This window comes from Leuciscus leuciscus (assembly GCF_965113295.1).
Source record: "Leuciscus leuciscus genome assembly, chromosome: 13".
Lineage (NCBI taxonomy): Eukaryota > Metazoa > Chordata > Actinopteri > Cypriniformes > Leuciscidae > Leuciscus > Leuciscus leuciscus.
Window position 1 is genome coordinate 12,834,790 of NC_138737.1, and position 24,039 is coordinate 12,858,828.

A 24,039-nucleotide genomic window follows, 5' to 3' on the forward strand; every position below is an offset into this window, starting at 1 on the left:
CAACAAGGATCAATAAATTGATCAAATATGATAGAACAATTTAGATTTTTATTTCTATTTCTATTTCAAATAATTGCTGTTCTATTAAACATTTTATTTATCATCCTGGGGGAAAAAAAAGATAATGTTTCCTCAGAAATATTAAACTGTTTTTTAAGCATTGATAATAATAATTTAAAAAAGTTGAGCACCAAAAAAGCATATAATGCTTTCTGAAGGATCATGTGAAACTGAAGGCTTGAGTATGGCTTCTAAAAACTAATCTTTGCCATCACAGGCAAAATAAAATTGTAAAATATATTAAAATAATAAAAATATCTATTTTAAATTATACAAATATTTATATATTTCACAATATTACTGTTTTCCTATATATTGATTAGTGAGCATTAGTTCTGAGAAATGCCTTCATGCACCTAAAGTTTGAATGATAAATAAAGATTATGTTATACTAATATATGTGATCTCAATTTACAAAAAAAAAAAAGGCGGAATTCAGACCCTCTCTATCCTTGTTGTTTTGGAATACTATCCAATGTGAGATTTTCCTCACCAATAAATGAAGAGTGAAGTATCAAACTCTGCAGCTGAAAGACCTTAAATTAGTCCAGAGAGAGGTACTGTTGTAAAAGAGAAGAGAGGGAGGGAGGGGATGTAAAGAATGAGAAGGAAGGTAATCAAACAGAACCAATGTGATTGAGAGAAACCCAAGTGGAACCTTCGTAGGAAGACCACCAGAGAAGACAGAGGTAGCTATACAGTATTTAGCTCTGTGGTTCTCAACAGGTGAGTCAAGTTAAGTAAATGTTAAAAGCAATGTCAATGTTAAAAACAATGTTAAATCTAAATCCAACTAAAGTAAATTTGGGGAGCAAAACTTATATTATATAATATAGATTTCACAAGGGAGGAGAAAACAGTATCATCCAATCATATATACACAATACACGCTATGCTCCAAATATTTGGAGTCAGTATGATTGTTCTTTAGTTTTGTTTTTAAAGAAATTGACACTTTTAAGGATGCATTAAATATATCAAACGTGATATGTGACTTTTACATTGTTGCAAAAGTTATATTTCAAATAACTGCTGTTCTTTTAAACTGTCTAAAGAAAGCTGAATTTAAGATTTGCAATCACAGGAATAAATTACATTTTAAAACATATTAATATAGAAAACAGATATTTTAAATTAAAATAATATTTCACAAAAATAAAAATGTTACTGCATTTTTGCTCACATAAGTGCAACCTTGGTGAGCACAAGAGACTTAAAATCTTACCGACCCAAAACGGCAGTATACTGACTATATACAGGATGACATTAATATTTGAATATATTATTATTATGATTAATGTTATAAATATTACAATTTCAATATTTGATTTTCATGACATTTTGTTCACCTTTATATAATTTGGATACCATGTTGGGTTGCCAGTTTATATCCAATTGATAAAGTCCTGAAGCAAAACCACTTGAGAACCACTGCTTCAGCTTACCTCGATTTACCTTTTGCCTTAGAGCACTTCCCAAGAGAACCTTGTTCATACTCCCACACACTTAGAAGTAACTGTGATGGGATCAATGCAGGCAGATGCACAGGAGAGGTCTGGAAAGTGAGGCTCAATGTGACAGGGTGAACTCCCAGTAGGCTGGCCAGGAGATTTATGAACTTCTCAGTGGGAAAAATTGACATTCATACTAATTAGTCGACCATTGTTTCTCCTGTTCCCGCTCTCCCATGCAAACCCCTGGAGCGAAGGCATCAGACCCCGGCGTAGACTGACCTCTCTGTACTTCTAAATATAGCTGTACAATGGCGGAAGCACGGGCTCTCTTACTGTGTGATGTTTGATTAACATCTAATTAACATTTGTGTGACATTTACGACAGAAAGGGACAAATACAGATAAAGGAAAAATTTATAAATATGAATTATTGCTCGGCAATCGTCTTTTTATCACTCGAGCCTGTAGGAAATCAGGCCTTAATGAGGAACTGAATGAACATGGTACACAGAAAAAAGAAAGGGAGACAGAGAGTTTAAAAAAGCTCATAAAAAAAAATAAAGCGCATGACTTGATCCCAATTAAAACAACATCGTCAACCCTTTAAAAAAGCAGAAATGCTGTTTGTTTGTGTTTTGCCACAGATGTGAAGGAGCATGCTTAAATCTAAGCCATTATGGTTATGCAACTGCTCAACACCATTACATAATTTATACGCCATGTGAGCAGCAAGTTAGCTACAATTTTTCTCAACACAAAATTTAGGGTTAATAGAGCTTCACCAAGCTCTTTGACTCAGAGTTGTAGGCCACACTCACTAACAGGAAAAGTATCTTCTTAGGTGAAACATGGAGGCTGAAATTTAATCAGCAAGGTTCAGCTGCAAAAATAAATCATGCTACTTACCAAAGCATGTAGCAGTGCTGTTGTAAAAGAGCTGAAATGTTAGTGGTAAATCAATTGTAGAGGCCCCATCGATTTCTGCTCCAGTAGTTTCAATGCTCTTGGAGTGTAGGTTAAGCTCTTAATCTAGAATTGTGTGATATGGAACATTAGCTTACCCACAGCAAGGGTTCAAGGTTTGAATGGTTAGAATGCTCCAGATAGCCCCTGCTGGTAGATGCCATTACTACACCATTTTGAGGGCAAAATGTGTTTCTACATTTAAGGCCATTCAAAAGTAGCTGTCTGGTATTGTTTTAATTTATAATTTAAATAAAATTAAGATTTATAATAAAAGTAATTTACAATAGAAAAACATCTACCATCTTTTTTTTCTAAGATTTTCATTTTTGCTATTTTTGCTTCCATTCATACTAGCGCTGTAAGGTTCCTAGATTAAAGTCGAGTACTCGATTTTGAAAAAATCCTCGATTGCAATTTACCCATGTCGAGTAATCAGCAAAATACCGGAATTGGCACTCCACAGACGAGAATCCATGAACCACATTATTACACTGTTTTCTAAGGCTATGCGATATATTTAAAGGCACACTGTGGAGAAATTGTGTTTTTGTCAAACAGCGACCACTAGAGTCGCTGTGGAATACTTGCACTGTCGTAAATACCCCTCCACCCCCCCCCACCCTCTACGTTAGACTTATTTATGTCTTGATATTTATGTGAGATATTGAAAACTGTTCTCATGATAATCGCAAGAATCAACGTCAACAGCGTCATCTGATATCCCTCAGGACTACGTGATAAATACACCTCACAACACCTGAGTTCAGCTGGCAAACTAGTTCGTGAGGCAAGCAAGGCAATAAAACATAACGCAAAAAACACGTAAGAGAAACGAGTGTTTGTTAGCAAGTCTGTTAAAAGCTCTGATAATCGAAAGCTAGCTAGACATGTGGAAATTATTGGACTGGTCTAATTATCAGCAATGGATGAATGAACAGCATGTAAAAAATTGACATACTACAAGCAAGCGCAACAACATACAACATAGAATGCAAACTAGTTTACAAATAAGAGATTTATTTACTGGCCACTTCATGCGTTTTCTCAGATCGGATTTCTGATTTATCAAAACGATTCCATTTACACCTGGTCACATAAATGTGTTTTTGCGAAACGGATTTAAATCCGATCTTCAATTCTCGCGCTATATGCAGATTTAATGGAGTGCACGTCACCGAAAGCAACAGATATGAGCTGCATTTTATTGATCATCAGCTAAAATTTCAAAATCAAAGACAGCAATAAGAGAGAGCGACGACAGCCCTGGTAAGATCATTTCGTTTCTTTACTTTTAATGATGATGATTGTGTGATAAGCGTCTGCGACTTACTTTCACTTTGATTTGCGATAGTTTGCACGTTGTCTTGATGAATCGATGCTCAGCTGCGGTAATGCGTGTTCCAGCGCGTCGTCATATCTGGCAATAACATAGGCCTATAGACTATAAGACGCTCTCACACGTTTTTTTTTTTTTTTTTTTTTTTACATTTTTGGGAGGAGTACAATTTACATATGTGGTTTCAACAACCAGATGCACACTTGTCCAGTTTCGTCTAGAATGCGTCTCAGACCTCCTCCTGAAGTGGTTTGAGCGGTCGGATTCAAATCCGTCTTGAATGCGTTTCGGAGGGCATTTACACCTGGTCTTTTCACGATCAGATAGCTATCCGATCTGAGAAAACGCATGAAGTGGCCAGGTGTAAACAGCCCCCATTACAAAAACATACGCACGAAAGCCGAAAACAAACGCTGGTTGGCCTCTCACGTCCATAGACAGTATATAAACGGTGGGGGAAGTGACGTATGCTGTAAAGCAGTCGAATTTTGTAGTTCTTTTTGTGCCGGGTTACTACCCGAACCCCGAAGTTACGTAGTGCCAGTAAAAGCGATACAGACCCCGTCAAGCTATGGCAGACGTGTCATTCAACCTATTGTAAGTCGATGTACCATCACAAGAGTCTTGGAAATATATTATGAAGGTTGAAAAGCTACATAGTGTTCCTTTAAAACCATTTACAATCATAATATTTAGTGCTATTGTGAAATCACAAAGGCTGTGATTCAGTTAAATAAATATATCCTCTGTTTTTTGTTTGTTTTTTCACAGAGAAGCATGACTTATGTATTTATGCACTTATGTACATAAGTTATGTTTATATTAGTTTATATCATTTATTTTACATGGGTGTACTTTAACAGTGTTGTTCAATAAAACCCATATAATTACTTACTTTGATACTTTACTTGAACCAGTTATTATTGCTTGTTATTATATATTTGTATTTTAAGCCATTTTAAAGGCTGTTGTTAACTTGGATCTATTTTTTACCACAATTTTTTTTTATCCGATTACTTGATTAATCGATGGAATAGTCTGTAGAATATTCGACTACTAAAATAATCGATAGCTACAGCCCTAATTCATTCATACACAACAGTACAGGAAAGGGCCACAAGATGGGGGTTAAGCACGGGTCGCCTGAAGAGCAACAGCATTATGTGGTGGATTGCTGCCCACGAGGCTATCGGCTCTGACAACCAAAAACATTTTTAGATGCGGTTAAAGAAGTTATGTGACTGAATTATTCGCTCAGAGAAGAAAATGTGCTTGGCTCAAAAGCAAATATGTCAGATTTCAAACTGCATACTTCCAAGAGGTCAGACAAGCAACTTCCACTGGAATGAATGGGAATGCTAGCGAATAGCTTTCTCCAGGTGTCATAGACCTCCTTGTTTGAAAATGTGTTCAATATGTATCGATATGAATTCTCAGATGCTGTCAAAGAGCTGCTCTTTTGAATTGTTCTTGCGTCCGCCTCCTGCATGTTACAACCCACATGGTCGTTGTGGTCTATTTGATTTTGAAGTGCTTTGTTCAGTTATGTTCTCTTTTTCAGAGCTAATAAATTTTTTTTAAAAACTCAGTCTGAACGTCCTCCTCCACGGCGCTCCTCTGCTAATAAAATGGTGTGAAATGGCTGTCAAATCTGAAATGGGTCATTGTCCCTGCAAAACTCTCCAGGTGTGCTCACGGCCCAATTCCAGTTGGTCTTCATGCTGTATAGTGAGAATTCCAGTGAATCTAATCTGACTAAGCACTTCACACTTCCTCCATTGTTCTTTTGGAGAGTCTTTTGCAAATGCCAGTGAGGTTAAAGGGATAGTTCAGCCATTTACTCGGCCTTATGTTGTTCCAAACCCACATGCTGTTATGTTTTCCAAGGAACACAAAAAGAGAGATTGTTCACAAGCTCTTGTTCATGCAATAACCACATCTGTCAGCTATTAACCTGACAAAAACAAAACCAATTTTTTTTTTTAAAAGCACCACAAAATTAGTTCAAATGAATGTGTGGTATATTCGTCTTCTGAAGCCATACAATAGCGTTGTGTGAGGAACAGGTTGATGTTTTAAAGAGGACCTATTATGCCCTAGATTTTCATGCTTGAATATAAAATAAAATAAACATAATTTTTCACATATTTTACATTATTGCAGCACCTCTCTTTTTAGTCTGTCAGTAACGCTCTGTTTAGTTCCTGTCCTAATGAAGCCCCTCCTTCCGAAAAGCGTAATGTGCTCTGATTGGTCAGTTGGAGCAGTGTGTCAACCGCTTCAACCGCTTACAGCAAGTTTCAACACACTACTAACTAGGGCTGGGTATCGATTCAGATGTTACAATTCGATTCGATTTCGATTCGCAAGCTCTAATTCGATTCGATTTCGATTCTCGATTCGATTTTCGATTTCGATTCTCGATTCGATTTTTCCAATTTCGATTCTAAATTAATTTCGATTCGACTCACTCAATGAATATTAAATACAAATCCTATATTTATTAAAAAAAGAAAAAGAAAAGAAAAAAAAGTGAACAAGTTTTCAAGTGTTTAATTAATAAAAAGAAATTAAGAGCTACAAACCTGTATATTAAACTCTTTTTATTTTAGGTACACTTGGGTACATTAAAACAGAACCCAACTCTATATTTCAAATGCATACAATGAATAGACAGGATTTTGATGCAAGATGAAAAATTGATGCTGAAAATTGGACAAGTCAGAAGAGTCGCATGTCTTGATCAAACAGGTTAACAATCCTCACATAAACCCACATATAAAAACGTTGCATATAATATAATATGTGCCCTTCCTGTCTAACAGCGAGGCCATACAGAAATTGAATAAAATTATCAAACAGTCTGTGTTGCATTAATTATAAATTATATATTGACTAATCAAAGTTACAAAAGTTCTTTATTCAAGAGCAGTGAGTGTTTTTCTCTGTTCTCTTTGTTCTTTGATTAACTTAAATGACAGAAATAATTAGTGGCTACAGTGTACTGTCCCTTTAAGACCAGCCGCTGTTGACAGAGACGCGGAACTCACACGCGGACTCATTCTCTCACGAGGCACAACTCTTCACGTTCGTCATAAGACTGCTCTTATGTTATAAAGATACTCGACAAAAATAAATTTTGGCATAATTGTGTGTGTTCTTCGTTCAAGCGCGAAAGATAATTCTATTCTGTGCTGTCTTGTGCGCACGCACGATATCATCGCAAGTTTTTCTGTCACAGTCACGACAGCATTTTGGCAGCATTTTGGTCATATAGCCTAATTGCGTATAGGCTTGTCATAGCGATTGCGATATGATTAAACGTGCAGCACTAATTGAGGTTATTTTATGATTTAGATAAAACTACCATAAAATCTCACAGCATTAGCTATAAAATTGAGTTTGCAAGCCTATGAACAGTGGAGGAAAACTAATACATAAAGATGGAAAAAAATCGATTCTTGGCGTTTGAGAATCGACTTTGAATCGACCACATTTTAAAAAACGATTAATCGAAAAATCGATTTTTTTGCCCAGCCCTACTACTAACGCAACTAAACCAGGTCCCTTTATTTTGCATATGCCTTAGGCAGGAATTATTTAAATGAGGAATACTGTGATGTGTACATTCCTAAAAAGAAAACTCAAGATTACAATCGAGGCGTTTAAGGGAGTTCAGAAACAGTGCTTACTGATATAGAGAATAACTCCCTTTGGAGTGGACTTTGTGCTTTGTAACTTTGCAGACCATTTTCAAGCTCAAACAGCAACATTACACACTAAAGAAAGTTGAAATTGTAAAAAAAGCATAACAGGTCCTCTTTAAATCATAATTCACCAATAATCTTGTCATCTGTTACAGATCACCAGATAGGATGTGGCATCATTACTCACTCAGGACTGCAGCAGAAACCATTACTGTGTCCGTGAGCGTGGCAAGACTTGTTGCCATTGCATTCGCTACTACAAATCACAATTATGTGACCGGCTCTGCTCACCCTTCCTCCGGGCCTCAGAGGAGAAGCCCCTTTTCACACCAGCATCAGTGTCTTCGCATGAAAGCTGCTGTAACACAAATTATCTACTGGCCCCGCGCGGGACAGGAGTGGGGAAGTCTCAGTCTCTGGCTCATTCTCCATTATCCATGAGTCACAGATAGCTGTGGACCGGCAACAAAACCCCACATTGCCCGGAAGCTGGCCTGTCCCTCAGTCCCTCGCAACACGTTATTACATTAGCACGGCTTAACTGACAGAGGCTGATCCATAACGTAAAAAAACAGCATTTCAGTCCGAGAACGGGTCTTGTTCAGGCTGCCTCGTCGGAAAATTGGTGTTGACAGACAAGCATTAGGAGCTATCTGTGCAGGGGATCAGTTGTCAGCCTTGTACAGCTACAACTCAAGCAGAGAACGACAGACAGAGCAAAAGAAAAAAATGGAGAGCAGAATTAAAGAATTTATGGTAATGACTGAGACAAAAGCCTGTGCTGAGGCTGTCACAATTACTAAATTATCGCCTGACCGTGGTTATTTGAGATAACAGCAATCATTGTGCACATTAAATTCCCATAAATCACACACACATATATACAGTATATATATATATATATATATATATATATATATATAGAAATAGAAATACAATAAACTGTATTTAAGCGATCCAAAACCCAGACTTAGATCAAACAATTCTCAGAGCACATCTTCAGTATAAATAAAGTAAATAAAATTAACCCTAAATAAACCATTAAGGGTTTTATTTATTTATTAATAATATTTAATATTTAATAAATATTTAAATAAATAAATGTTAATGTTTGACAATACCATAAACATTTATTTATTTATTTGTGTATGTATTTATTTATTTGTGTTAATATAATATATTATGCATAATATAATATAATATAATATAATATAATATAATATAATATAATATAATATAATATAACATATGGTTGACTGGGTTCCATAAAATGTCTCCTAAAATATTTCAAAAGGTCATTTTTACTTTCATACTTGAATTAACAAATGTCAAAACATGATAAATATGTCACAACTAAATAAATAAATAAAATAATTAAATCACAATTATTTAATCATCAGTCAAAAATGTCATGATTGTGACAGCCCAAGCCTGCACTAAATGAAATTACCACCTCTGGTGTCAATCAGCTGATGATCTTGATGAGGTTTCTAGATAGGAATTTTATATGTGAGTTAATAAAGCACAGAAAAATGTGATCAGAGTAATGCAGAATGCAGACGTTTTTGGGTCAGAGTTTTTGGTGATTGAGATTCTCTGTGCTTAAGATTTAGTACTACAAGTCTCTTTGTGCTGAGTCAAACCTGATCATGCCAAGTGAGCAGTTCATATTTCTCTTCCGCTCTCTCTCTCTCTCTCTCTCTCTCTCTCTCTCTCTCTCTGTGTGTGTGTGTGTGTGTACATGTTTTTCTATACTGGTGGGGAGTTCAACCTGAATGCACACTGACTCATGAGGACTGGTGTCACTCGTGTCACTGTCACTTGTTTCCTGCATGAGGGAACAAACTTATAAATCATATGTTTTTCTGAAAATGTAAAAATGCTGAAAGTTTTCTGTGATGGGTAGGTTTAGGGGCAGGATTAGTGTAAGGGGATAGAATATACAGTTTTTACAGTATAAAAACCATTACGCTTATGGAGATTCCCCACAAAGATAGCGAACCAGACGCGCGTGTGTGTGTGTGTGTGTGTGTGTGTGTGTGTGTCAGTCTCTCCCATACACTACACCAAGTCTCTCAGTGGGGAACTGTGTCCTCTGATAGCGCAGTTTTTTTTGCACATGCTACATGTCAACACTGTTTTAGCATTTGATTCACTAAAGGAATTACACAGATAAAACATTACAAATACACATACATTTATTTATTTTTTTATCTGTTCCGAATGCAATTTGCACAGTGCAATTCCCCACTTTGCAGGCTGGTTTTGAGTGCTACTGTGTGAAGGATGCCACACACTGCCATGTATCTTCTGCAAAGATAACAGTGACAATAACTTCATTTAAATGCTCAAGGCGCAGTGCATTTTCAGCACATTCTGAGCCTGTTTATAATGCGCTGTGGGAGGTTCAGGGTTTTGAAATACCCATGCACAACTGTGAATTTTGCCCTCAGTCTCTCAGTTTCTCAGAGCTGCTTGCGTTTATATCCCTCTCACATACACATTCCAACTTTCCTTTTCTACTTGCCAAAGAATCTCTCACATGAAGGAAGGAGTCAAAGAACTTAAGCCTGTCAGACGAAGTTTTGGAGTTCTAGGAAACATCCTTTGAAAGTGTGGTGCTGCAGTCTGTTTTGTGTTCGATTTGCTAATTACTCGCTGACTTTATGTTCCTCCATTCAGCAAATCTATCAGACCATATTACAAGAGCAATCGGACAGAGATGAGGAGCAGCTCCACACAGTTTGTCCAGCTCTCTCTTTCTCAGCCTGTTTATGAGTTACACAGCTCCACCTACTGGTGAAACAGTAAATGTATGACATATCATGTCTTGTAATTTCAGGAGTAAGGAAAAAAGTAAACACCATTGAGGCCATCATGATCAATTATAAACTGATTAATAGGGAATCACAAGGCACCCATGCAGAAAAGTAGCACACCTGTAGATAACAGAGGAAGGAGAGAGAGCACTAGAATTTTTATGGTTGTTTCATGGTTATTGTCATTAATAAACATTATTTTACATTGAGGAAAAATTCAAATGAATTATAAATTATTTAGAAGCTCTAAACTAATCTAACTTGCATGCTTTAAAAATGCCTAAATAATATACAGTATATAAATAATTCATATCAACACCTGATAAGACCCTGTCTAGAGTGTGCAAATGTGCTGTTAGTTGGTTACACAAGAAAGCAAGCAGCTTTATTGAAAAGCATACAGAAGAAAGCTCAATTAATTATTGAGAGATCTCCAGATACATCAGTACATCTACCTGATCTGCAAGCTCAGACGGCAAGCCAACATCAAATAATACAAGAGATGGCTCAAAATGATCATCATCTTCATCTTTTTCCACCAACTCGGGGTGAAAAAACTGGTCGGGTTCTTAGGAGGCAAAGTAATATGACATCAATCAAAGCAAGGACAAAACTTTATGCTAGTTTTACCATTCCTTTTGGTATTAGATTGTTTAATGAAAAATAAGGTGGACATTTATTTTTGTATTGTACTTTTAAGCATATTTCATTTTTATATATATGTGAGTGTATGTATGTGTATATGTATATACAGTATGTATGTGTATGTAGATAGATTGTAGTATGTAGATGCCTAGTTTCATGACAGAACTAGGCATATATATACACGCAGGCGTATATATATACACATACATATATATCCATATACATATAAATATATACATACATACATATATATATATATATATATATATATATACACACACACACACACACACACCCATATATATATAACGCGTTATTATATTATATTATATTATATTATATTATATTATATTATATTATGTTATATGTTATTTTATGTAATATGTTATGTTACGTCTAAGCTGACTAATGAAAATGCTATTTTGCATTGCTTATTTTATAGATCTTTTTGATTCATAAAATACACTATCAATTTGAGGTTAGGGGAGCGAAGGTCACGGTCAGTTTACAAAAATATGTCCGTAGGTAGCAACTGACCAATCAGAATCAAGTATTCCAGAAAGTTGTGTAATAATTACAAACAATCTAGGACACACCAGCGGCGAGAAAAGCCTGTGTTCTCAACCCATTAGCTGTTAAAATGTAAAGAAAAATCTCTCTCTCTCTAACGCCGCTGCAAGGCAGGTCATTCTATCTTCAGGAGGTCGAGTCTCGTCCCAGCTTTATTAGTCACTATGATGACTTTCCAGACACCTTCCTTCAACACGCTCTATAAATACACCTATAACGCAATTACTCCATCCCTCTCTGTCTGTCTCCCTCTCTCTCCCTGTCTGTCTCCCCTCTCTCGCTCACACACGTCATTAGGAATTTACACACACACACTCAAATTTCCTTTTTTAACCTCAAACTCAGCACAGTTTGTGACTGCAGTTTGTGTGAGGCGATACTTGTCCAACACTTCTGCCTGTCTCTTCAACCAGAAGCCTTGACAGCTCGAGAAATTCTCGGTTTCCAAAAAAGCTTTGCACTTGCATATAATTGCTTGAAAATTTCATCTTCATGAACAATTTGAAATGCAGAGGAGTTCTCGGTTCCAATTAAGCCAGCATTTTAAAAATGAGCATTTCAGTCCAGATAGCAAGCGTTAAGTTAGCATTTAGCAGGCCTACAGAACTGCGTCTTGTTTTCTGACAGGCTTTAATTGGCGACTCTTTAACCCTCGCAGGTGGAAAATGACATTGCCGATCACGAAGAGCGTCCATCCCATAGAGCACTATGGTGATTCCACCCACACGTGTAATTGGCGGAATATCTCTTGTGACTTAACTGTAGAGACAAGTGTTTTTAAAAACCTTCTGTGTTGCCTGGCAGAGCAAAACAAGCACCCTAGAGACGTACTGGGTTTTCAGACAACTCTGTGTGTGTGTGTGTGTGTGTGTGTGTGTGTGTGTGTGTGTGTGTGTGTGTGTGTGTGTGTGTGTGTGTGTGTGTGTGTGTGTGTGTGTGTGTTCTGAGACTGTTCTAGATAGACTAAAGAGGCACATTTGTGTCATTTCATTAGAGGGGGCTAATCCTGAGGGTGTTAAGACTGAACCAGAGCCCTGAGCAAAGAAACGGGAGGATGGGGGTCCAGGCGGATGCATAAAGCCTGATTGGATTGCTTCTGTGCTTGCTGCCTGGAACCTGAGATCCCCCCCACCCCGTTGGTCAAGGATGGCTGTTTAATTTCCTCAGGGAGAGGCAAAGAGAGACATGGCAATACTCAAGAGAGGGAGTGAGATAAGGGAGGGAAAAAGTGAAAGTGAGAGTGTGACCGTGAGAGTTATCTCTTAGATCCATTCTCAATTAGAAAGAGCTGTAAACAGAAAAGGCAAACTCGCCTCTATCCCTACAGACTCAGAGTTACAGTAGTAGGGTCTTGTCACAGAAGTTCACTGGACTCCACTAGACTGGAGGTCTCAAACTTACTGAACTGCTCTATATAACGGCAAAGACGTAAAGCAGAGGTTTTGATGCAATAACGCGGTCACTAACTGCACATTTTGAATTGTTAGCCCATGTTTAAGACTATTATTTGGAAAAGGCACATCTAAAATGCTGAATATGACATTTTCAATATGGTGGCACAGGTGTTGCAATTATCCTTTTAAACGGACTGATTGTCTGAGAAGTGGGAGGCCTTTTTTGTTTAATTATACGTTTTTCTCCTGTTTATTGGTCAGCAGGGAGGTAAGAATTGGATCTTTTAGTTTATTATTTTGTTATAGGGAAGACGACTAAAAATGAGTTAGACAACTTCTTCTGTTTGTTGTTTTGGCCGACTACACCCACTGGATCTGAGCTACTTCTTTCCTTTCACAAAAAGAGAAAACTAACCCTTATATAAAATAAATATCAGCCATTTGCAACTTCGTTGCATTGTGGTGTGTTTGTGGGAACAGGAGACGGAATTCGGGGCGACACTCATTAACAAGTGTCTATGTTACGTTCAGTTGCTTTGTGTGTGTACTACGAAACACGCTTGAACGGACAAATTCACGCAAAAATTATGTCAACATGCCCATCTTGGCGAGTATCCTAGCAAACATAGTAGGTTATGTCTTACAGGAAAGTAAAAGTGTATCAGTATTTTGGATACGTGCAATATGTCTTAAAGTGACAGCAGCCTAATATTCCTGCTGTCTGTGTTTTTAATGTTAATCAAACAAGAAAACATAGAGAAATCACTCACTGCTCTTGACTGAATAGATATTTAATAATGATTAATCTTTATTTAATTTATACAGTGAGAATGATCTGCAATGTTATTTTACATTTGATTACTTTATGAAATGTCTGTAATGGAAAACTACTGTTAGACACCTAAATAACCTGAAAAGCACAGTTGTATATTCATATCTTTGTATTTATTTGTGTTGTTGCTTGAAGTTTGATCATTTGTTCTTATTTTCTTTATTTTTATTTGACAGTGGTCCGACTCCTTTTTCCCTGAACATAGCACATACCAAACCATACCAAAACCGTGACCCTAAAGCCGTGACAAAAACTGAACTGTGAGCAATTTGAACCATTACACCCCTAATATATACACATGTATAAATACACTACCATTTAAAAGTTTTGGGACAGTTTTTTCTTTTTAAAATGTTTTATATTTTTATCCAGCAAGGATACATTCAATTATCAAAAATATTTATAAAATTACAAAAAAAAGCTACAAAAGTTTTCAATTTATCCCAAAATCCTGAAAAAAAGGTATAATGGTTTCCACAAAAATATTAAACAGCACAACTGTTTCAACACTGATAATAAGAAATGATTACTGAGCACCAAATCAGTATATTAGAAGGATTTCTTAAAGATCATGTGACAGTGAAGACTAGCGTAATGGTTGCTGAAAATTCAGCTTTGCCATCATAGGAATAAAAAAAAATATATATATATATATATATATATATATATATACACACGTTATATGTAGTATGTGTTTGTGTCACCAAAAATGGCTACATCTACTCAGCAAAATCACAATCCCCTTTCCTCTCAAGTAAACAACCAGAGGAGCAACACAGACCGACCAATCACAACAAACTTCCTGACCTCACAACAACATCATATAAACAGCCTGAAAAGATGCATTTCCATTTAATATTATGATGAATGTGCACGAACATAGAAATGATGATGATTATGTCCATAACGTGTAATACACAGGCATCTCAGGACTCATTAGTGCTGAGGCAGGTCAGGAAATAAAAATTACATTTTGGTGTGCTTGACTGATGCAATACCATCCCAAATATCCTGGCCGAAATTTTCTGATATATCAAGGTCGGGCCAGGGGTCTCAAAAAACAATACAGTTTATTTCAGATCAATTTGGGGAAACTTCCTCCCACACATTTCAACAGTTGTTAGAGATCCTGTTCCTGCAGACTGCAGGTAAACACAAGTAAACAGTCTGGTCCTCCCAAATTATTTTTAGAACGGTTTAATAAGCAAAACTCCTAAAATGTCTAGTTTGAAAGAAGAAAAAAAAGATAGTGAAAGTGCCATTAAACAAGCGATTGATACTCGCATCATGTTCCACTGATTGAAATTGAGAACAAAATTTTGAGAGGCACATCGTTAGCATATGACTCACCTGCCCATCTCCAACCAGTGGACAAGAGAAAACATACTGGAGCTGGAAGACGATGCTGAAAGCCACGTCCCTCATCATCTTCAGCTCCACACTGCCACGAAGAGACAGTCCGTCACTGCAGGAGGGAGAAAGCAGAGTTTGAGATCATGGAAATATCAGAGCTCGGCATGGAATCTTGTGTAATGAACCTACACACCCACACTGACCCAGAAACACAACTAGTCAAGTGACATTCATTAACACAGGTGTCTCAGTTCACTGTTTTATGAGTTGGGAAAGCGCAGCATTGCATTACTGAATCTAAAGACTATTGTAGATTTTAGCAGACTATTTCTTTATAAGGCTATAAAGAAATGAAAACTTTTATTTGGCAAGAGTACATTAAATCGATAAAAACTGACAACGTATAATATTAAAAAATATTTCTATTTCAAATAAATGCTGTTCTTTTGAACGCATTACAGTTTCCACAAAAATATTAGACTGGAGTAATGGCAGCTGAAATTATATTATAATAGAAAACAGCCATTTTAAATTGTGATAATATTTCAATATTACTACATAATAGACTTTTTTCTTATTTTCAAAAAAAACAACCAAACCCAAACTTTTGAACGGTAGTGCATGTAATTATAGAAAAAAAATGTATTCTAATTCTAGATAGAAAACAGCTATGATATATTAATTTGATTGATGGGGTTTAGAAGCTCATACAGAGGTAAAAGAAAAAGAACAGCAATTTAGCAGGCACTGAAAACAAAGTTTTGAGCTAAAAAAATTGTTCTATGTCCTGAGTTTAATGCTTATGCAACATTAGAATAAAACTATTAACATTCTAACATGGAAAGTTGTCCAAATTGCATTTATATTTCATAACTATTTTTCCTATGACTGATTCTGTAGTCATCACATTAGTCTTTATAGTCTGATTCTGAATCTCAAAAAAGCCTTTAATAATGATTGCAGCTTATTACATAAGCAGTTACAGGCTACAGAGAAAAAGTACACAGCATCTTAGATGAACCCACAGCACAGTACAAAACTTTTTTTTTTACTATTTCTAAAAGTGTGTAGTGATGCCGGTAAATGTTTTTATACTGTACATGTATGTTTCATCGTATTTAGCTATGAAGCACTTTGGCCAACAACATTGCTATTAAATGTGCTATATAAAAAAAAAAAGTTGAAGTAGAAAATGTCAGAATGAGATTAACATCACTTTTTCCATACAGGAAGACAAAAAAAGTGATGAAATTGAAACTGAAAAAGTTTGTTTCAGGCAGCGTTACTACAAGGTGTTGAAATTCCCAAATCTCATGTTTAAACTCTCATCTACAAACTGGAAGGTTGGCGTCAGATCGTTTGCATCATTCTTGATGGGTTTTCACACAATCTCATAGACATTCTCTGCCGTCATCACAGCAGTGTTGTTGAGAACGTGCAGTAAAAGTTTTTAGTGCTAACGTCTCCATAATTACACCCAATTTCTCTCTCTTATAAAGGGCAGAATGTGATGCTCCACTCTCTCAGACACCTAATTACCTCATTGGGTAATTATAGACCTCTTTCTCTCACCGCACACGAATGGTGCTTGTGACTTGTTCTGTGAGATCTCACATGGCAGTGACTCTGTGGTGGTGGGGGCTGGGGATTTTTTTGCAGCAGGAGCAGCAGATAGAGTAAAACAGACATCAACAATCAAACCCTCATTTCTCATTTGCAACGGCTTATCAGCATTTTAATTAAACAAAGAGTGAAAATACGAGAGACCACAATATAGAAAGTAGAACTATTTTTAATACTTTCTGCAAAAGATGCTTTTAAAATATTTAACATCCAGAGAGAAAGTGTGTAAATCACCCTAAAAATCCATATTTGATAAGGACTGTGCTGAATAAGAGATGGAACTGGGATGAAAACCAACGAGGTGAGGCGAGGACACAGGGATCTCTGCTTGGTAAGCACTAGGGAGGAGAACCAATGAGGGATTGAGAATTAAATGTATTGAAACAGGACCGATGGAGCATTAGACTAGAGGAGGTCATAGACAGACACTGGAGTTTTCTGACAATAGGGTGTTTCTATTTAAGGAATAATTAATTCAAAAATAAAAATACTGAGCTCATTTAAGCACCCTTATGTCGTTCCAGAATAGAAACGCTTGTGTTCTTGGGTGTAATACAAAAGATATTTTGAAGAACCTCCAATATGCTGTGTTTGAATGAAGTGGTATGAATAAAATAGCTTTATGTGTGGAATAAACAAAAATTTGCATACACTGCCATTCTTAACTTTTTGAGAAAAATAAAGAAATTAATACTTTTCTTCAGCAAGGATGTAATAAATGGCTTTAAAATGACTGTAAAGACATGTATAATTTTACAAAACACTTCTATTTCAAATAAATCCTATTCAGCAAATAAATCCTGGGAAAATGTATCATGTATGCACAAAAAAATTGAGCATCTGTTTTCAACATTGATAATAATAAATGTTACTTGAGCACTAAATCAGCACTAATTATAATCAGCATATATGATTTCTGACAGATCATGACACACTGAGAACTGGAGTAAAAGCTGCAAAAATAAATAAAAAATATTATTTACACTAATTTATTCATCGTTATTTTATTATTATTATTTTGATTGAGTGATCTACTAAATGCAGCCTTGGTGATGATGCGTGGTGATGTGCTGAGTTTGAAAATGTGCATGCGCAAATGAGATTTGAGAATTATAGAGCAGTTGGAGATTGTAAATATTTTATTAAATGCAAATATTATGATTTATTTGCTATATAAATTAAATGTATTTAAATTAAATAGTATTAAAAGTATTTAAATAAAAATATTAAATTGTTCCTCAAACAAAGCTATTGAATGACTTTAGAAAACTTGTATGTGATTTATGTCAGTTTCGAAGCCTGCAGCACCTGGGCACTGCTTGACTTCATTGTGTGAAGGAAAGCAGTGTGAATTTCCTTCAAAAGTTCTCTTTTTGTGTTCCTTTTAAAAAAGAAATCAATACAGAAACAACATGAAAGGTGAGCAAAATAATTTCTGAATTTCTGAGAGCATCCAGCACAAGCCGGGAGGACACCGATCAATCATTGATCTCTTTATAGACAGTAGTATGAGAATTATGAGCGTTGTAGTTGAAAAACAGATCATTAAAAATCCAGGATAGCTGGTAAAAATTAATTTCAATAAAAGTGGATGCAACTGGAAGTGAGGTCCATGGAAGTATGGCAACATTTCTCAGAATTATGGGAAATTAGTGGACCAGATGGAATCTACCCACCTGAGTTTGTCCGTGGAGGTCTGCCTGAAGCCTCCGCCTGCGCTGGCTCCACGAGCCCTGGCTTCTCCGCTCCCTGTGGCCTCACGTTCCAGCACCAACACATGAGGCTTCTCCACCCAACCCCAGCCGTTATGGACCCCAACCAGCAGCCTGCGCTCCTGCACCACAACCGAGCGTCCCTCCGCGCCCTTGTTCTGATCAGGAAAACACACGTGATGGGAATTCAAAAGCCGTTCTGATCAGGAGACATTTATGCATAATTACAGGAACATGAGTTTGTGTACACAGACACGTGAGAGGAATTCCATGTATGTTTTGCCATAGAGGGGAGTCTGTCTGACAAGGTCTGTGAACATTTAATCCTCAGAGGAGGAATGGGAATGGAACGTGCGGATTGCGTTTGAAAGCTGCACAGTTCCGACGACTCTGTGCTGGAAAGTGATAGGGGCATGTAAGCTCTATTGATCCGTTCTATCCTCGGTACTGAATCTGAATGGCATTTCTCTTGTAAGCAAAGAGTGTAGAACTTGCAGAGAGAAAATATGCAAAGAATAAAACGGACTGACTCAAAACAAAGAAAACAAATATTTTTGTAAATATATGTTCTGATTCGCTGTTATTTTGTCCTTTTATTGTAGCATTTCACTTTTAGTGAGCACAGAAACATTATTTGATGCTGTAAAAATGATTCACCCCTAGTTTACACACACTGTAAAGCCTAAACAAAACAGTATTTTAGATTGTGATTGGTACTGGGGAAGCTTCTTTGAAACTGTAGCTACCCAGACAACAAACTTCTTATCACTGAAAGCAATTAAATTGCAATTAGGGCAGTGTCTTACTCCTGGTTACTTACTTAAGAAAATGTAAGTAAAAGGGTTAAGAAATTCCAAGATTAAGATGGAAAACCACTGAAAAAGGTGACCAAATTACAGTATGTCTCAATTAAGGGCATCAGCATTAAACTTAAACAGATAAACAGATTATTTTATACTGTATATATAACTAATAAGTCAGTTACAGTTTATATAACAGTGAAGAATAGCACTATTTAACTTAACATTTTAGTTTTTAAAATTTTGTGCAGGGAGTTGAATCTGTAAATCTTTTTTTTACCAGTTCGTTTACATAATTTATGTGAACAGATTCTCTAGAATGAACAGTAATGCAGCTGTATATAAAAAAAAAAATCAAACAGTGGTGCCCAAACAAAAAAACAATAATATAGCATTTTTAATGCTAGGTGCTTTACTGGCATCTACGGATCTATGAAGAACCTTTTTAACATCCATTTTTAATGGAATTTTTCCATTGTACAAGAAAGGTTCTTTAGATCAGAGGTCCCCAACCCCCGGGTCGCGACCCAGTAATAGGCCGTGGAAGAGTTGCGACTCGGTCACAAGAACATTCTGGGAAAAATATCTATATAGCTATGCCACTGTATAATTTATTGTGCGTTTCCCCTTTAAGAGCCACCATCCAAATTTACACAGTGGATGATTTCAGAAAACATTGGTTCCACAGTTACATGTACAAGTTTAGCTAATATTAACATGAGTGTGAAACAAGCATCAATGTCAGTGCATGAAGAGCATTAACTCATTGAGATCGCAAATGACAGCGAGCTGAAAAGTATGTTTCAGACATCCTCCCTTGCAGGCTTCTGGATTAAACACAAAGATGGAATATCCAGAGATAGCTGCGAAGGCCGTTAAATGTTTTCTGCTCTGACAGCCATTAAAACAAAGTTACGGAGCAGACTGGACATTTGCAACACACTTCGAGTCACACTGTCACCCATCCCTCCTCGTTGGGATCGTATTATTGCAGGGAAACAAGACACGGGCTTCAACTGATTGAGTGTTATGGTGAGTTGTAATGTTGCGTTTTAGTTTGTTATTGTATGCAGTTTATATGGAGATGTAATTTGACGATTTCATTCCAAATATTCTCTTGGTCCACGAGAAATTTTTTAAAACGAAACTAGTGCTATAAAAAAGGTTTCTAAAATGCTCTTCCCTCTTAAATAAATGGTTCTTTAAGAACAGTTCTCTGAAAGGTTCTTTGCGAAACCCAAATGGTTCTTTTATGCATAGCTGAGAAAATCCCCTTTTGAAACCTTCACTTTTAATGTGCATTGCTACTTGTTGGAAAAAGTAGCTTGCGAAAAAAAATTACACTGTTTTGAAAACAGCTGAGCAACTAGCACACTACTGAAAAGTGTAAATAAGTTAATAGTTTCAGTTAGTTTTCCCCCAGCACAGGAGTTACGGCTTCAAAACTGTCCTAGCAAAATCCAGAAATGGTCTGATAGTTGTAACACAAGTTGTCAATGTCCCTTACTGTTACATAATAAACCCATCACAGATACGTGCACCCCAGTCTCTAAAAACTGTCACCAGTATCTAAATATTGGGGATGCAACTCCAAGTCCAGCAGCTGTCTTTGTAAGTCAGTGTCCAGGCATCAATTAAATGACAGCCTTCTGCCATTGTGTGGAGACTCTTGGCAGACACCGGGTATATCGGCTCTGAGACGGTGTGGCAGCAGCAGTCAGATGTTATTAATTGCAGCATTACAGAGGATCTGTAAAAGAAGGTATGGGACTAACAGCTTTTCTCTCACACTTCTCCTCAGGGTGAGAGGCGCATCTATCTGCTCAGGCCTCCCACTCACCGCTCCTCCAATTAGCATATCAATTGTGTGCAGTGTTTTATATGCAGGCCTACAAGAAGCAGTCCGCGCGCATCCACTTTACGCCATGAATCACCCAGCTACTGCGACGACCATCAGAGTACCTCTAAAATCCTTCCTTTAAATGGATGTAATGCAATTTTGTGCCACGTTCACGGCTTAATAGGTTAGATCTGCGCATTTCCATGAGTCTGATGGGTTCTTGCCAGTGATATAGATGTGAATGATGACTTGAGAGGTACATTTCATTTGATATTTTAGTACGATAAATAAATTGAGACTAAATATCTTTCGGTAAAATGTCATCATCTGTTTAAACACAAAGCTAAACCCAAAACAAAAGGGATAGTTTAATCAAAAATGAACATTCTGTTATCATTTACTCACCCTCATGTCGTTCCAAACATGTATGACCTTCTTTGTTCCGTAGATCACAAAAGGAGAAGTTTAGTGGAATGTTCATGCAGCTCTTCTGATTTGTAATATTATTTCACAATATTACTGGGTTTTTTTTTTTTTTATCAAATACATGCAACCTTGATGTGCATAAGAGACTTTCAAAAACATTTGAAAAAATCTTACAGACCCCAAACTTTTGAACAATAATGTACTTATTCACATTTATATCACTAGCAAGAACCCAGAGGAGGAGGACATTCAGTAGTTTTGTGAGCTACCAGAGATGTAACAAAAATATTCAAGATACGGTAAGGCACCAATACATACAATACATACCTGACCAAACACTTGTTATGGAAAAGCCTATATTGATCAATGAATTTTCTGACTTGTTGGTGGTTGTGGCCCTGTGAGGTACAGCCGTTTATGATGCCTTTTAAGGCTTACTTTTGGTCAGCAGTCTCAATTCACCTGTGGGAGATATGACAAATCTGAGGTCCAATTATCTGGAAGAACACTGTGAATCGCTTTGGTGCAAAAAGCCGAGAGAAATAGAGTACTTCAGGGACACTATATTCAGCAATTATTTATTTCAGCATGGAAGAGGCTATGCCAGTTTTCACGAACAAAAGTGTTCTCAGTCAAGAGAGATAATTAAGTAATTAAATCGCGTAGCGATGTGCCTGTTTTTAGCAAATACATGTAACAAAGCCTTAAGGTGATGCAGCCCAGTTTGCGTGACAGCGGAAGGTCGGTGGGATGGCTTACAGGCTCTGCAGGACAGACAGCACACATTAATGTGGGAATTAACAGTCCCACTTTGAGGAACACAGGGATTAAAACTTCAGGTCATGGAATCTCAAAACAATAATCAAAACAGTTGTGTTGCTTAACATCTTTATAGAAACTGTGATAACTTTTTTTCCTTATTCTTTGATGAATCTACAGTTTAAAAGACAAATATAATTTTTTGTAACAACGTAAAAGTCTTTGATCCATCTTTAATCCATCCTATCTTAAAAGTATTAATTTATGTAAGAAACTAAAAATAAAATATTACTGACCCCAAACATTTAAACAGTAGTGTTTATTTATGTTAATGTAAATAATAAATAATAAACAAAATGGCTCTTTAATAATTTTTTTTTTTTTTAACTAGAGTACAGACTTCACATTCTCCAGGCCTCAAAGCAGCACCACGTGCCTCCAGTAGGTTTACTTCTCTCTTTATCCACGGCTTCTGATTAGGGTGTTTTTCATCACTTTGTTATCTGTGTCACTCCTTTCCATTAAAAACCAAATTAGCAGCAACAACAAGAAGCTGAGCCACTAACCACACAGTGATGAGACAAGTATATGTCACCATGGCTTAAATCCTATCAAATGTGCTTTGTGTACAAGTGTGCATGTATATCACTGCCAATTTACTCCCTAGGGAATGATACAAGTGAGTTATGTGTGTCAGAAGCAGCATACACACTGTTCACTGCAACAAGTTGATAACAATATAATGATATATAGTTAGTCCAATATGCTTTGACGATGAACCTAACAACACACTCTACTTTAAACACAAACAGGCATAGAGTGTACTGCATTACAGATTTTAAGAGATAGCTCTACCCCCCCCCCCCCCCCCCCTCCTCATTTTTTTTACTCATCCTTGTGTAATACATCCTAAAATATGCACTGTGCCGCTATTAAATGGAAGATAAAATATGATAGAGTAACAGAAGCTTGTCAAATACATTTTAACAGGCATAATTAAGTATGAAAATAAGGAAATATATATATGCTAAACAAATTAAACCAATGGATATGATTCACACTCTTATGGTTTCTCTACCTAATTTTTATTTAAAAATGACAAATGTAATAAAAACAGAAGTATCAGTATCGGCAAGTACCAAAAATGAAAGTATCAGTCTAGCTTGTGAAAAATTGGTATTGGTGCATCCCAAGTACTTAAAGAGTACTTAAGTACTTAAATTTTGGCGTAATTTAATCACCCTTAAGTTGTTCCAAACCTGTATGAGTTTCTTTCTTCTGTTTAACACAAAATATATTTTAAAGAATGTTGGTAACCAGACAGTAGACAGCACCAATTGACTTCCATAGTATTTTTTGGAAGTCTGGTTACCAACATTTTTTTAAATATAAGGAGTAAGGGCAAAACGCACACAATTTTGTACCTTCAATGACACTTTCGATGACTTTGATGATACTTTTCTGTCATAATGGAGCTTGAAAAGTCCAATCCTCATTTACTCCCATTATATAAAAGGTTTGACAGAAGACAAAAAGTGTGCCACACAAGTTTGGAAAGACATGAGGGTGAGTAAATAACAACAGTATTTTCATTTTTAACTATTACTTTTAAAAAGACATGGTGGATGGACAGAAAGTCAGGAAATAGACAGAAAGGCAAAGGATAAAGTGAATAAGATAAGCATGGAAAACGAGCCTGTCTGTAGCTTATCTTAACACATCGTCAACAGAAATATCTTATTT

At 36.4% G+C, this 24,039-nt stretch overlaps 1 protein-coding gene across 6 annotated transcripts in view; it reads right to left on the reverse strand.

Annotated features, from left to right (window-relative positions):
* Window positions 1-24,039, reverse strand: part of nphp4 (nephronophthisis 4) — a 179,016-nt gene that overhangs the window by 81,168 nt on the left and 73,809 nt on the right. For all 6 annotated transcript variants that reach the window (XR_014211071.1, XM_082188190.1, XM_082188192.1 and 3 more), the window contains 2 exons: window positions 18,436-18,629; window positions 15,134-15,248 (listed from right to left, as the gene is read on the reverse strand). Coding sequence is in view for 5 of the 6 variants with exons in the window: in XM_082188190.1 (XP_082044316.1) it covers window positions 15,134-15,248; window positions 18,436-18,629 (309 nt within the window). In the remaining variant the exon portion in view is untranslated. The remainder of the gene's footprint in view (window positions 1-15,133; window positions 15,249-18,435; window positions 18,630-24,039) is intronic.